This window comes from Anoplolepis gracilipes, chromosome 1 (assembly GCF_047496725.1).
Source record: "Anoplolepis gracilipes chromosome 1, ASM4749672v1, whole genome shotgun sequence".
NCBI lineage: Eukaryota > Metazoa > Arthropoda > Insecta > Hymenoptera > Formicidae > Anoplolepis > Anoplolepis gracilipes.
In genome coordinates, this window is record NC_132970.1 from 17312990 (window position 1) to 17327078 (window position 14089).

Sequence of the window (14089 nt, forward strand, 5' to 3'; positions counted from 1 at the left end):
TTAAAATTGCAGTTAATTTTTATCTGACAAATTTTAAATAATCAGAAAAGTTTTATGTATTGTAATTTATTACATGAAAAAATTACTCGAGCTAAAAAGAGATTTCTCTGTGGCAATTCATTATAATAACACATTTGTTTATATAATATAATATAAATACTGTTTTTTTTTTGTATGAATATAGTCGTGCAGTTATAGCTGTCATGTTTTTAATATAATTTTAAAACATCCTTAGTATGAATATATTACACATACATCTACTAACACATTGCGTTTTCAAGAGAAACGTTTTTTTTTATTTCATCTTTCTTAATATATAATTTACAAAGTTGCTTAACTCTCGTATATAAATCTAAAAATATATAGGCACTTATACACAAGGAATAAACTAATCAAGTGGAAAGTAACAGGAGATTGATTGTTCGCACACATTTGCAGCTTACGGTGCAGGTGGTTTTCGTTGTACATAATATATTGTACATTGTATATATCGCTATACTTTGAGTATCTGCAAAATGCGACTCAAGTGTTTCTTCTTCCATCCTCTTGCGTTTTGTGTCTTCACAATATTTTTTTTCGTGTCATTATTTTTTTATCTCTTACTTATTTTTCGCTATTTTTTCTTCTTCTCTTTCTATTTCTATCGCACATACAAAATTTCATTTTCTCTCTCTTTCTCTCTTTCTCTTTCTTTCTCGCATACACATACACAAAAAATTACATTCCTGTCTAACGTAAGTTGCTAATGTTACCACATTCTAAACAATCTGAATAGACTTTAAAAAACGTACATATATAACTTCTGAACTTTTATACATATATAATAGTTTTTGTACGTAGACATAACGTATCTTAAATTGAACATGTTGATATAATTTGTTGTTAATTATTATTTTATGATTCGCAATTCTAATAATTATTGTATGTCCGAATTCCACATATTTTGACAATTTTCATAATGTATACTTAAAATAATAATAATTACATAATATTACACAAATAAAACATTACGCAAGTAGTAGTTTCATGTACTCGATTATTCGAATACGTTGTAAATATTACACATCAGGTATTACATATCAGGTCGTTGTAATTATTACATATAAAAAATACATTCTTTATAAAATAACACATTTTTCTTTTTAGTATTTAAATGAAACGTCTTCTTAACAACATAATAGTTATTTTATATAAAAAATATATCTTGTTTTGTGCAAACCGATATCTGGTAGTAATAGTTTTCGAATACAGCTTTCATTGTGCATTTAAATCAATAGACAAAATTTTCAATATTTTCACCATAATTATAATGAAAATGAATTAAAGAAGAATTTGGCATTATCGCTTTTTCTTATCTCATGCTGTAATGTATTATTTGATTAATTCAAACGAGTATTTTAAAATATTGATTTAGCAGAAAAATTCGATGATACACAATCTTTGGATTCGATGAGATATATGTATAATCTTTCTGCTAGAATAAAACTATATTTTCGAAAATTTTTACTTTCGTGTATCGAGAGGATTCTGCTGATCCTTGTATAGTTATCAATTAGCGAAAAGTTTGAGGATTTTCGTCTCTCTTTCTGATTAGAACAACAAACAAAGAACAAACACATTTTATATAATTTTATATAATATAATCTATATAAAATTAAACATTTTTAAAAATATAGAAATAAGTTCACGAATAATCAAATAAACATAACAGCTAATCAGAATCAGATGTATAAAAAACCTTATATCATGCCAAACACGTACGCAACAGTAATATAATACTCAATGTTCATACAATTTGATCGCAAATAATTTTTTTTTAATTTCAATATCTTATTGCAATTGATTCACATGCAAAGTAATAATAATAATAGTAGTAGTGACATCGGCCAGATTATAAAGTTACTTTGATTATTATTTTAATGTTTCTTTGTAACTTTCCGCTGTTTATTTATATTGAGATTCGTTCTTCATTCTCATTTCTTTTCTTCTTACCACAATAGATCTTTATATGTTTCGAATTTTGTTTATCCTTCAATCTATATACGAATAAAAAATCGAATTTATTAGACCGGATTTATTGCTTATCAGACGATTCATCTATCATTGAATTTCGAGCTTCTTTGAAAATGTAAGTACTTTAGTATTACATATCTAATATTTATAAAAATTGTGAGATTCTTATCACAACGTTTCGTTAAATTACAAAATAAAACTTGGAGATAAATTTGCAACACATTTAAGAAAGAACAAATTAAACTTAAATAAATGAAATTATATTTTGTTTTATAATAATTCATAAAACAGAATATAAAGAATTATTTCAGTTATTTCTTAATTTATTTCTAATAATTTCGCCCAAAATAAAATATTATATAAAAAAATAGCTGCTTATATTTTTATATAAACTCTGCCGTTTTATAATTTTTTTTAGTTTTTGTTAAATATTGTATAATGAAAGACAAAATACTGATATTTTTTCACTTACAAAAGTCTACATAGGTATAGCCAATTTCAAGCAAACAGAATATATCCATTTGTAGCTATTTTTATATCTATTTTATAGCTATTTTCGTTGCACCCCTACCCGCAACGCATATTAATACATAATCAGACGAATTATTCGAATATTCGAGCACGTCAAAATTTAATTTAATCACAATGTGGCCGTTTCAAAAACGATAAGCTATCTTGTAATGCATTCTCTCTTTCTCTCTTTTTTTCGATTAACGGTCGCTTTTACACGTGGTTTCTTCGAAATTCAAAAGAATCTCGAACCTAAAAGGAAAGTATATACCTTTGTGTCGGCGCATAAGCTAAAAGGATCGTCTCTCTGTGGTCGGACGGTGTACACTTTAGTCCCGACAAAAGGACCATTAATGCTTCCTTCTCGCCGCGGGGGCGGGACAGAGGGAGGGTGAGGGCAAAGGGGAACGAGATGGAGGGGGGAAAAAAAAATATTGATGCCATTCGCGCCAGTCTAGGGTCGGCGGAATATTTTTAGAAGGGAAAAGCGGCAGCAGTAGCGGGAGCAGGTATTTCGCGCGCGCGGATCCGCGCGGAGAAGCAGGCAGGTATACAAAGCGCCGTATTGCACCTGCCACGGTGGCGTACCGGTTGTTACTCCCGACCACAAAATTTGCATTATTTCCCCCCCCCCCCTTCTCCTCCTCCTCCTCTCGCTCGGACTTAACCGAATGCAGGACAAAAGAATGCCTCCCCTCCCCTCCCCTTTCACCCCGCGGAGAGAATTCCATAATATTATCCCTGTGAACTCCTCGTTTCCTATTGCGACGCGATCGCGAGAAGACAAACTCGAGCTTCGTTCGTGAAGCGAACTTGTATTAAGACCAGAGGGATGCCACCTTTCCGGTTTTGGTCCGTCATCTCCCCGAACGAAGGAGAAAATCTCTGGACCGCTCTAAGGCACCATTTATTCGTTGATTTTTTTTTTTCCTTTCTCGTATACCTGTGCGCGCGCGCGCTTATAGAGTTTAGAAGTGTTGTTCATTTTCGTACTGGTCCCTGTATTCACGCTTATTTGTTTTCTCTCTCTCTCTCTTTTTCTTTATTTATTTTTTTTTTTGTTGTTTTTAAGAAGACCATCTCTCTGAAATCTTCCATCCGTTGGTAATCTTGATTAAGGCACATTTTTTGGTATGCGGTTGCTTAATTGTCTCATTCCTTGGAAACTATTTTTCGATATTATATATACATATATATTCTCTCTAGTATAATATATATGTATATACATATATATATATATATATATATTCGACATAAAAAATGTCTAATATATAATATGTAGCCACGTGACTATACTTGGAATGAGAGAAGATCAAGCATTTTCAAATTTATTAGATCTTTTAGAATTTGCGCTTATTTTTTGGAAAAAAAAAGAAAATTATAAAGATACTTTTGAAGCGTTGTCCCGCTATTCTCGCATATTTAAGTTTTCTCGTTATTTCTATACGCATGGAAAAAAAAAATATACGACAGTAAAATACGAGAACAACGCGTATACTTTGCGACAGTTTCCACAAGTACCTGTATCGTACTTTTTCTTCAAGGCTCGAATCGTGATTCGCAGAATGTCCACAGGGAGATCTCATTCTTCGCAAAAATCTCTTAGTCCTCTCGCACATAATCCTGAAAATGCCGATCTGCGAACGATACAATAACAAAAAGAAAACTACCTGCGACAACAAACGCATTCTCTATCGACCCATTATATCCGCGATAGTGAAGCCTTGGCGAGCCGGTGCAGGTCTTGGCGGTGGCTGCGGTGGCTGCGGTGTTGGTGCTCTAGGCGGCCTGGCCACTTCCTTGTCGCGTTCTCTGTTACGTTCCCTCTCCCTGCTCTGCTCCATCTCGCGTTCTCTCTCGCGCTCGCGCTCCTGAAGCTCCAGCAGTACCCTGGAAGGACCCGGAGAGCTGATCCTTCGTCGGTAAGAAGTCAGGACGAGCGGCGGTGGCGGCGGCAGAGCGGGCGGTGGATTTTGGGTGACGGAATGCGCGGCGGACGCGCTGCTGGTCACCGTCGACGGCTTCGCTGTGGGTAGGAGGTCTCTTCTGATCTGAAGCTGAGGTCTCTGCGGTAGAGGCGGCGCGGCTGCTGATGCCGCTGCCGGGGTGTTTGACGGCGCCGCAGATCCTTGAGAGGGATATCCGGACGAGCTGGAGGACGTCGCGGATGACGCGGACGGCGTCGACGAAGAGGAAGAGGAGGTCGAAGGTCCTGGCTCGGGACAATCCTCCTCGGGGCTGTCGTCGTCCCTCAATGCTTCCTCCAATGCCTCAGGTGGTACGTCACCCACGGCGTGCGTCAATGCGTGTCTCCGAAGGTCGCAATTTCTGCGAAACACTTTGCCGCACGACGTACACTCGTAAGGCTTGTGATCTGTGTGCGTTAAAAGGTGCGTCTTGAGGTTGCTACGCTGATTGAAGCTGCGCGCGCAGACAGGACATTTATGCGGAGATTCCTCCATATGTAGGATTTTGTGAACTGCTAGAGTGCGACTCTGGCAGAAGCCCTTGCCACATTCGTTGCATTTGAAAGGTTTCTCCTTACTATGGATATACCTAAGGTAAAAGAGACGAGGAGATGATAGAGTTTTATAAAAAAGTTGATATTTTAAAAATTTATACAGATAATAGATTTTATAGCCTTGCTATTTTTGTATTCTTCTAATCCTTAATCACAAATACTCTTAATGAAATAAAAAATTATAATAAATATACAATAAAAAATTTACATATAATTTCCCACACTTTAGTTTGCACAATAATAAATCGTCTTTAAATTTAATAAAAAGAAATAAACGTGCGTTATATACCTGTGATCCCTAAGATGATCCTGCCTCCTAAATGCTTTGCCACAAATGTCGCAGGAATATGGCCTCTCGTCGGTATGAGTTCTCTCGTGAATGAGAAGATTGTACGATTTCGTAAACTGTCGATTACAGAATTTACAAATAAATTGTTTCTTCGGTCTGGACGCTCTACCGGGCGCTCTAAGTAGTCTTCGGTCGAGATGCTGATGTGCCAATGGACCACCCGGAGGATATAAAGCAGAACTGCCAGGAAAAGGACCGGCAAAGACCGGATAACCGGGAGGATGTTCCAGAAGAGGAGGCGGTGGTAATAGAAGAGCTCTAGCTGCCAACTCCTTCCTCTTATCAGCCATCATGGCCATGATCTCGTAGCTTGAGGAACTTTTCCTAGCCACCGACGACTCGGGACCGACTTCGTGCTCCGAATTCGTCGACGACGAGGACGCAGGCGGCGGACCGGGTAGGTGGGGATGCATTTCACCTGGATACGGTGTCAGGTGTAATCTTGAAGGCACCACAGGCACGAAGGCTGACGACTCCCGGTGAGTATGACCTATACTCAAGCTATGACGATGATGATGATAGGCGGCGAGTGTGCCAGGATCGAACGCTCTCGAGGACGATGCCGCACTGGAACTGGAGGACGACGTGGCCGCGGAAGAGGGACCTGACCTTGGAGAAGGTCCAAGGCCCAAGTCCCGGCTTCTGCTCGTCTCCTCCGAAACCGTGGCCGAAGCCGACGTAACTACGATGTCGGTCGGCATATCGATTGCTGAAAGACGAATACGCGTTAATCTGATTGGAGAAATAAAAACAAGATTGATAGAATTAATTATCTTTTTTGCGCAACAAATATTAAATTTTAATCAATTTAGGAGTATATTTAATTAAATTAATATATATTAAAAATACTAAATAAATCAGCGAGAATAATTATTTATATTGTAATTAACACTTTTTTAAAAATTGATTTAATATATATTTAAAAAGTTGCGTTTGAAAGAGATAATTATTTAAAAATACAAGAATAAATACAAAAATAAATATAATTTATTTATGGTTTAATAAAAAAATTAAGAAAATTTAAAAAAAAAACATAAGTTTTTAATTTTTACTTGTAACATAATACTATCTTTAGTATAAAATACAAAAATAAAAATCGAGAATGTACATACATAATATATGGAAAATATTTTTCAAATTTTAAATCCTCTGTTTTGACAACTGTCTCGAGCTATTGTATGTATTCTTCACATAAATCTTACATGCACACCAATACACATAATGTAGTAACATACTCATCCATCCTGAGATTCAATTTGTATAAAAAGATAAAGATTAAGCATTTAAAAATTATATTGTGTACAATCAGTAAATCGAAAAATGCATTTATTTTTAGAAATGTTATTAACTTTTCAAAGTTTGCAGGTTTTTTGTAAAATTATAAAATCCTTGTTTTAGGAAATAATGTATATATATTTGATATGTAACTTTTAGCAAGATAAAATACTGATGAAATGTAATATTTTACTTTATATTCGAAGAAAAATTTTTCCGAACTTTTGAATCGCATATAGTTTAGTAATTACAGATTTTGTTGGTGTCATGAATTTGACAATCAAAATTACAAAAACGGACTCAATACGGCAATTATTAAGTACCTATTTTTGGAAAAAAAACTTGTTATTTAAACAAATTTTTGAAGTAAATAAATAATTCTCTCAACGCAAGACTTTTCTCTCTTACAAGTTATTTAGAAAAAAAAAAGAAAAAAAAACAAAAAATCTCGTGTAAGTAATTAAAAAGCATTTTATACTCGTTGATTTTGCGAAACATTTAATAGACAGAGAACCACTGCGTAGCAGCTCGTTTACCGCAAACTTTCGCAATCGTGTAAGAAATATGTACGGACAATGCACGCACAAGGAGGTTTTCTATCAATCACATTGTGTGTATCCGCTCGTGGAATCACGCGCGTATTATTTTTCCAGGTTTGCGCTCGATGATGATGGGGGAGGGAAATTTAAATAATTGAATGGTAACGCGCTGTTTTTCGAGTCGTAAGAGTCGACGGTGCCGCGTATCGGCTACGTTTTACGAACGTGAACTGGTTATCTCGAGCCGAGCACACCTGCCAACATGGCTTCCGCGGACCCAGCGGTCACGGCTAGTCCCAGCAGCCATGTTGGAATCGCGAATGTAGGGACGCAACGAGACTCGGATCGTTCCGCTCGCTTCCTCCGGAAATTGCTCGAGTAGAGATTCCGTCATTCTGTCTCCCTTTCTCTCTCGCTTCTCACCTGGAGGATGTGGTTGGGGTAGCCGTTTAGGTCTCCCTTTTAATTTCCTCCGGCAAACCACCGACGCATCTCCTCCGTCTGAAATCCCTTGTTGGCCGACGGTTCGATGATCTGTGGAAGCATCCGTATCTCCGAGACTCCGAGAAGAATTTGGAGCGATCTCCTCGCGTATCCACTATTTATCTTTCTCGCGTAAACACACATGCACAGACCGAGTAGCGTATATTCCCTTGCCGCACTTCTTTCGATCTTAGGCTCCAATTACAGGACTTCACTCGTGTGGACAACGCGATTCTCACCTCGGCCAAGATCGGTTCTTCAAAATTAGCTAATCGCGTAACCAGAAGCAAGAATCCCTGGCGCACGACGCTCTTTCCCGCAGGAGAACGCGAAGGAGCGCGCGGTTACTGCGTGTCGGACGTCGGACGCCGCCAGGTAGGCTTCGCCGCGGCTTCGCACACCCACGCAGGTGAGACTCACGCACGACTCACATGTGCACATATACGCGCCAGGGCGAGACTCGCCTGGGAGTCTTTCCGTTTGGCTGCCGCTAGTAGCGCTAGTAGCCGCTGGATGCTGCGGCTACGAGACTGTCTCGCTCTTAGAGCTCTCTGCCTTTGGTGCGACAGAGATGGATTCTGACCGGCACACAGCTGTTAGAGCGGGACAACCGTCAGGTCTGTGAGTGCGAGCGGCGAGGGCGGACTGAGGGCGCGCGCGGAGGTTCGTCGGTATTCCTATCTACCCAGTGAGACTATGAAGCGAGGCAGGCAGGCAGGCAGGCAGGCAGGCAGGCAGGCAGGCAGGCAGGCAGGCAGGCAGGCAGGTTGAACGCAGGAGGTTTAGAGTAGGGACGTGGTATGAGGAGCAGGTGCGTAAATGTGAATCCGAGCACCCTCCTTCTCCTTCCTCTTCTCTTTCTTTCTTTCTCTTTCTCTTTCGTCTTTCGTCTTTCTGTTTCTTTCTCTTTCGTCTTACCGATCTGGTCTGGTGCTGCCGCTACCGTAAGGAATTTCCCTCACCTTGCGTATTCAATACTCGCCCGTGCCTGACGATGTAGATTCGCGTTCGAGATACGATAGTTCCGGTAGTTGAAGGAAGCGCAGGAGAATGCGTTGCATCGGCGAACACTTCCTACGTCCAGTAAACACATTTGTGTTTCACGCTTATAATGCTCCGAAGCTAATTGTCAGCTCGAATTCGTTTCCCGATCATCAGGTAGCAGATTTTGCACGAAAGAATCAACACAACGGCGGGACGCGCTTCCGTCACCGTATCTGTCAGGTAGACGGATGAAAAAAAAACTGTGAGGCAGGTTGTAAACGCACCTGTAGGAAACCCGCGCCACGCCGGCACTGACGAAGGAGATCGGTCGTTGGTAGGCGAAAAGGGGAGAGCGCGGTCCGTCCACTTCGCCGCCAGCCAGAGGCAGTCGGAGAGATCGAGTCTCGGTTCTCGTCTCTCTCTCTCTCTCTCTCTCTCTCTCTCTCTCTCTCTCTCTCTCTCTCTCTCTCTCTCTCTCTCTTTCTCTCTCTCTACTCTTTCCCTGTCTTTCTCCATCTCTTCCTCTCGGTCGCGTTCCATCCCGCTTCTACCTTCTTTGTCCCTTCGATATCCCCGCTATACCCTCGGTCCACTGTTCGTCTCCCGCTTCTCGTCCCGTTCCCGCTGTCCTTCGGCGCGTTTATTTTTTTTTTCTCCCTTTCCGTCTCTTTCTCTCTCTCTCTCTCTCTCTCTCTCTCTCTCTCTTTCTCTCTTTCTCCTGGCAGCAGCCGCCGACGCCCAGCCGGTTTTACACCGGCAAATCGATTCAACCTTACGTACGTCTCGCCGGAGCGAGCGCGGTTCTAGTTCACGGATTCCGGAATTTGCTCCAGTTGGATAGAATAAGCGGCGCGATTGTTCATCCTGGATGAGTTGCCGATATGCCAGCTGAATGGCTCTTTACCGCCATTTAAACGGCGATTTTTATGTACATTGAGTAATAGAGTTTAGATACCGAGAGAAAGAGAAGGAGGGAGAAACGCGGCGGCCACTTACAGCGATTGGCTTTCGATTTAGTTCAGCGTGGCTATCATTTTGTTTTTGCCAGATAACAAAACAGGCTGCTCTAAATACTCGTTGCCATAAAGACTCCTTGCAGCCAAGCTAAACGCACATATTTTTTTTATTTAATAGGTATATATAAATATCTACTAAAAAAAAATTAAAGTATGTGTGCTTGCTTGCAACTTTCACCTGTGATGATAATAAATTTAGATGAATTTTAAAGATGAATCAAGCAAAAATTTTTTCCAAATATTTCCAACACAGATTTTAGATTCTGAAAACTAATTTTATACGAGAAATAAAACTTTAATATCAAAAAGACGAATTTTGATCTATCGATTGATCCATCGTGGCATGGATATCAGATTGAATTTCTCGAATAATATTTCCTGATTGACAAGTGATTGATTAAAAATGTTTCCTTGCAGCCTTTTATTCTTTTAGATGTATTGATGATACAGTAATATTTCATAATAACGCCTACAATAAGAGATAATACAGTACTGTTATACTTTATTTATTGATAAAGAAGAAAGCAAAAATAAATCATAACTCTCTACTTTTCAGCATTATATTTATAAGCGAAAATTACATGTATCTTTAAAGTCGAAAAAAATGCTATTGAAATAATAATATAAAATAGTATAGTACACAAGGCTTGTTCTTTTTTCTTCCATTTCGATAACTATAGCAATTATATATTGCTTTGAAATTCTTCCATACATTATATCGAAATCGTATAAAAATCTCCATTGGCGAACGCAAAGTCGCATACCGCAAGTCTAAACACGTGTGCAACAACGTCAGGGATAAAAGGCCTCAGCGAACGAAAGTATTACCCAGCAGGAATGCTCGAACATGTCTCCATAATTACATATCGTTTTTTTTTCCTCATAAGAATTTTGCAAGCGTGATTTCCATGTCACGTAAAGACCGGTAAACGGCGTCAGAGTTTCTTTGATTTTTTTTATTCGTCTTTTATTATTAAAATATTCGCATTTTTTACCTATATAAGGATATTAAGAAAATATACATTTAAAAAATATGCTACGCTTTATAGTACACTATAACGCGTGTGTCTCTCAAAATGCAGTTTACATGTCTACTTGACAGAAGCTATTTAAGGGGTGGAGGAGGGGGTGGGGGGGACTGGATTTAAGCTACCATGGCGCAACGTCGTAAAATTCAGCGACGTCGTAACCTCTCGTAAACGAGCGCGTATGGAAATTGATAAAGCATGTATTTCTCTGTATATATGCCGGTAGGTATATCGGCTATTCAAAGCCGATTTAGCTGCTTTCTTCTCGCGAGACTTGAGACATAGTTGATGCTAAAAAGCCGGCCTTCTCTCTCTCTCTCTCTCTCTCTCTTTCTCGTCGGACAATCTTCAAACGATCTTCATTTTGTGAATTCATTTCGCGACTTGTTTTGCACCGGTAGAGCGTACTTGAAAGGGGACAAAGAGACCGTGGTACGTTGACGAATCGGTTGGCATCGCGCGTAACGGTACGCGATGACGTACATCATCTCTTTTCCTAAAAGGTCGAGATGCCAAGTACAAGGCCACCTTGACTATCCTCTCGTGAGAAAAAATCACGCTTGAATGGGCGAGAATCTATATTTACATAGCATTAGCCTTTTGTAGCGGAATGCAACGTGTGAATGGCATCTCGTCATTGTTTTGTACTCCGATTGATAGTTTTATCTTTCTTTCTCTTTTACGGCTTTATTAGCGACCACGTATGCTAATTGTGAATTGTAGTCAACCAGTTAAGATATCGGCGTGAAACAAAAGTGTTGTTTATCGAGCATTAAATTCCAGAAGTCTCAATGGCTGGAATTTACGCAGATCAAACCTGCGAATCAGATTATACTACTTGTCTCAATCTAATTTTCAGTCTAAATCTTGATTTCAAAGTTTTTTTAGTTGCTTAAAAATTTTATTTCCTTATTTAAAATATTTAGATTTAAAATCACTAATTTGTTTAGAATTTACGTAATTATGTTAATTCAAATTCTTATTCTATGATATTTTATATGCAAAATGTTATTTGTATTGTATAGAATACTTTACATATGTGAAATGTCATTTATATTGTAGATTTGTCAAATGTTAGTTACATCTACATATAAAGGCTATTGGTAATTTTTAAACGAGTCGCATAAAAAAGATAAACTTGTAACTGTAAATCTAAGCTTTTAATTAATTTTTCAATAATACCTAATAATGACTACAATACCTAACATACAAGTAATATGACATTATTATAATAATTTAATAATGTATTATAAAAAGCTATCTTTTTTGCTTTATAATAGAATAGAAAAAAAATTTATATTTTTTTATTTTAATATAAATAGACTCTAACGTATTTAAATACGTATAAATATAACTATAATTTGTATAAATTCATAAGATTATCAATAGTAAAAAAATTAGCGCTTTTATAAATCAAAAGATGATCGTTTCTACGACATTACATTAAATGCCATTATTTATTCCCTCTAAATTATATGTAACTCGAAGAGAAAATGTAATGCGCTACATCATACAAAAACATAATACGCAGTACAGTAGACGTAGTCTCCAACGTTTGTAACATGATTGCGAGCGTAAAGTCGAAGCTGATGATCGCGATGTCCGATGCGTGTCGCGAGAGTTCCTTCACCGCAACCCGTTAAACTTCGTCTTCGTTAAGACAGAGAAAGAGAGAGAGAGAGAGAGAGAAAGAAGGGGGGGAAGGGGAAGAGAAAGAGAGAGAGAAAAAGAGAGCGAAAGAGAAGGTTATCCGGCAGCCTAATATAAAATTAAAAGAGCTCTTTATATATACGTATGTCGCGGGTATGGAATATCAGGGTTACAGCTCTCTTCTCTCTCATCCGCGCTTACGCGAGTTCCCCTGGCGCGAGTGCAACGCCGAAGCGTTGTTACGGCGTGCAACCGCCTCTCACGTCGTTTTGTTCACTGAACTAGTTCCCTCTCCTCTTACCTCGCCGATTCATTCCACATCACTACCAGACTCACAATCTTACCGCCGCCACCACCATCACCATCGCCGCTACCACCACTACGTCGTCAACGACAGCGCGATGCCCACAGCAACGTCATGGAGATCACCATCGCGCTGGGAGACAGAACGAGAGAGTAGAAGCGATACCGAGAGAAAGAGAGAGAGAGAGAGAGAGAGAGAGAGATAGACAGAGAAAAAGACGGCGAACGTTTAAGTGAGGATTCCACCGAATCTGTCGAATCACCATGGAATTTCGAGCGATGAAAGGTATGGTGCGTGGCGCTAGCTCTCTCCGATATAATATACAAAGTATTCCCGGGGTAATTATCCGGGTTGTACCCCTCGCGTGATTTCTCTCTCCTTATTGCATTATTAGCGTTTGTCGCGGAAGAAACCTCGTGGAAATTCCACCTTAGAGAGACGCGGCTCGGGCCGACGAAGAGAGGAGAAAGCTGAAGGGAAAAGGAAGAGGAGAGAGATAGAGAGAGACGGAAGGAGGGGGGAGGGGCGCAGGAAGAGTAAGCGCAACGGATGCGGGAGAGATGCAACGGCGCGCAGGCCTCGAAGTGGGTATACTACGAGAGGAGAGGAACACGGACCGGACCGCATACCTACACGACGCGTAATGAGAACATACCAGCATCGTTCGGCCTGCTATCTGCTATCAAACGGATACCCGCAGTCGCGGACGAAGCGAGCAACGCGCCCGCCCCGGAGCGAGGGGCTCCCCCAAATTTATCTTGCGCGCCCCGCTCCGCTCTGAAAAAATCTCTCTCTCTCTCTCTCTCTCTCTTTCTTTCTTTCTTTCTCGCGATATTTCATTGCGATCATCGTAATTGAGATCTTCCTGTGGCTTTTCAGCTATTCGTTCGGTTAACGCCGTACGGTGGATCGTGCATCGCGATCGATCGTGCCCTTCGATTGCCGCCACGTCGAGTCTTAATCATCCATTCCCCGCGATGATTCTTGCCGCGGAGAAGTCGATATGAAAACAGAAACCAAGCGCTCTCCGTTTTGATCTTGTCTGCCACACTTTGATTAATAATGCAGCTGAACGATTAAAAAAACAGAAAGAATAATCATTTCTTACAGCTCTTTTGATGCCGAATATGATTCCAAAGTGCTCCGTTAAGTCACACTTTTGAGAAATGTGATTAAAGTTGTAAAATAAAATTACAGCTAATTCATTATGTTATAGATACTGTATATGTGATGCGAGTATTGCAATTAAAGTATATTTGTTGTCATGATTAATAATAATAAGATATTCCTGATTTAATAAGAAGTATAATTGAAAAATAATACCTAATTAATATAAAATATCAAAACTATAATTTGTAATATTATTATATGACATTTAGTCGATTGATACGCTCTAGGAAAATCAAATCAAAATCTC

The 14089-nt window shown here is 39.2% G+C and overlaps 1 protein-coding gene across 3 annotated transcripts; it reads right to left on the reverse strand.

The window, feature by feature from the left end:
- Positions 1–273: 273 nt before the first annotated feature.
- Positions 274–9037, reverse strand: LOC140663898 (uncharacterized). 3 transcript variants are annotated; one of them, XM_072888457.1, is made up of 3 exons: positions 7631–9037; positions 5334–6102; positions 274–5079 (listed from the first exon to the last, which is right to left on the reverse strand). In XM_072888457.1, the coding sequence occupies exons 2-3, from the start codon at positions 6092–6094 to the stop codon at positions 4215–4217; spliced, it is 1626 nt and encodes a 541-aa protein (XP_072744558.1). In that variant the 5' UTR covers positions 6095–6102; positions 7631–9037; the 3' UTR covers positions 274–4214. The 3 variants fall into 3 exon arrangements, with proteins under 3 accessions (XP_072744558.1, XP_072744566.1, XP_072744574.1); XM_072888465.1 differs by lacking the exon at positions 7631–9037 and adding an exon at positions 7254–7577; XM_072888473.1 differs by lacking the exon at positions 7631–9037 and adding an exon at positions 7205–7224.
- Positions 9038–14089: the final 5052 nt, after the last annotated feature.

Bases quoted from the DNA above. Each gene is read 5' to 3' on its own strand.
- LOC140663898 (XM_072888457.1), bottom strand. From the start codon at position 6,094: ATGCCGACCGACATCGTAGTTACGTCGGCTTCGGCCACGGTTTCGGAG. The intron at 5,080-5,333 runs GTATATAACGCA...CTTTTACCTTAG, and splicing joins GATCATCTTAGGGATCACAG to GTATATCCATAGTAAGGAGA.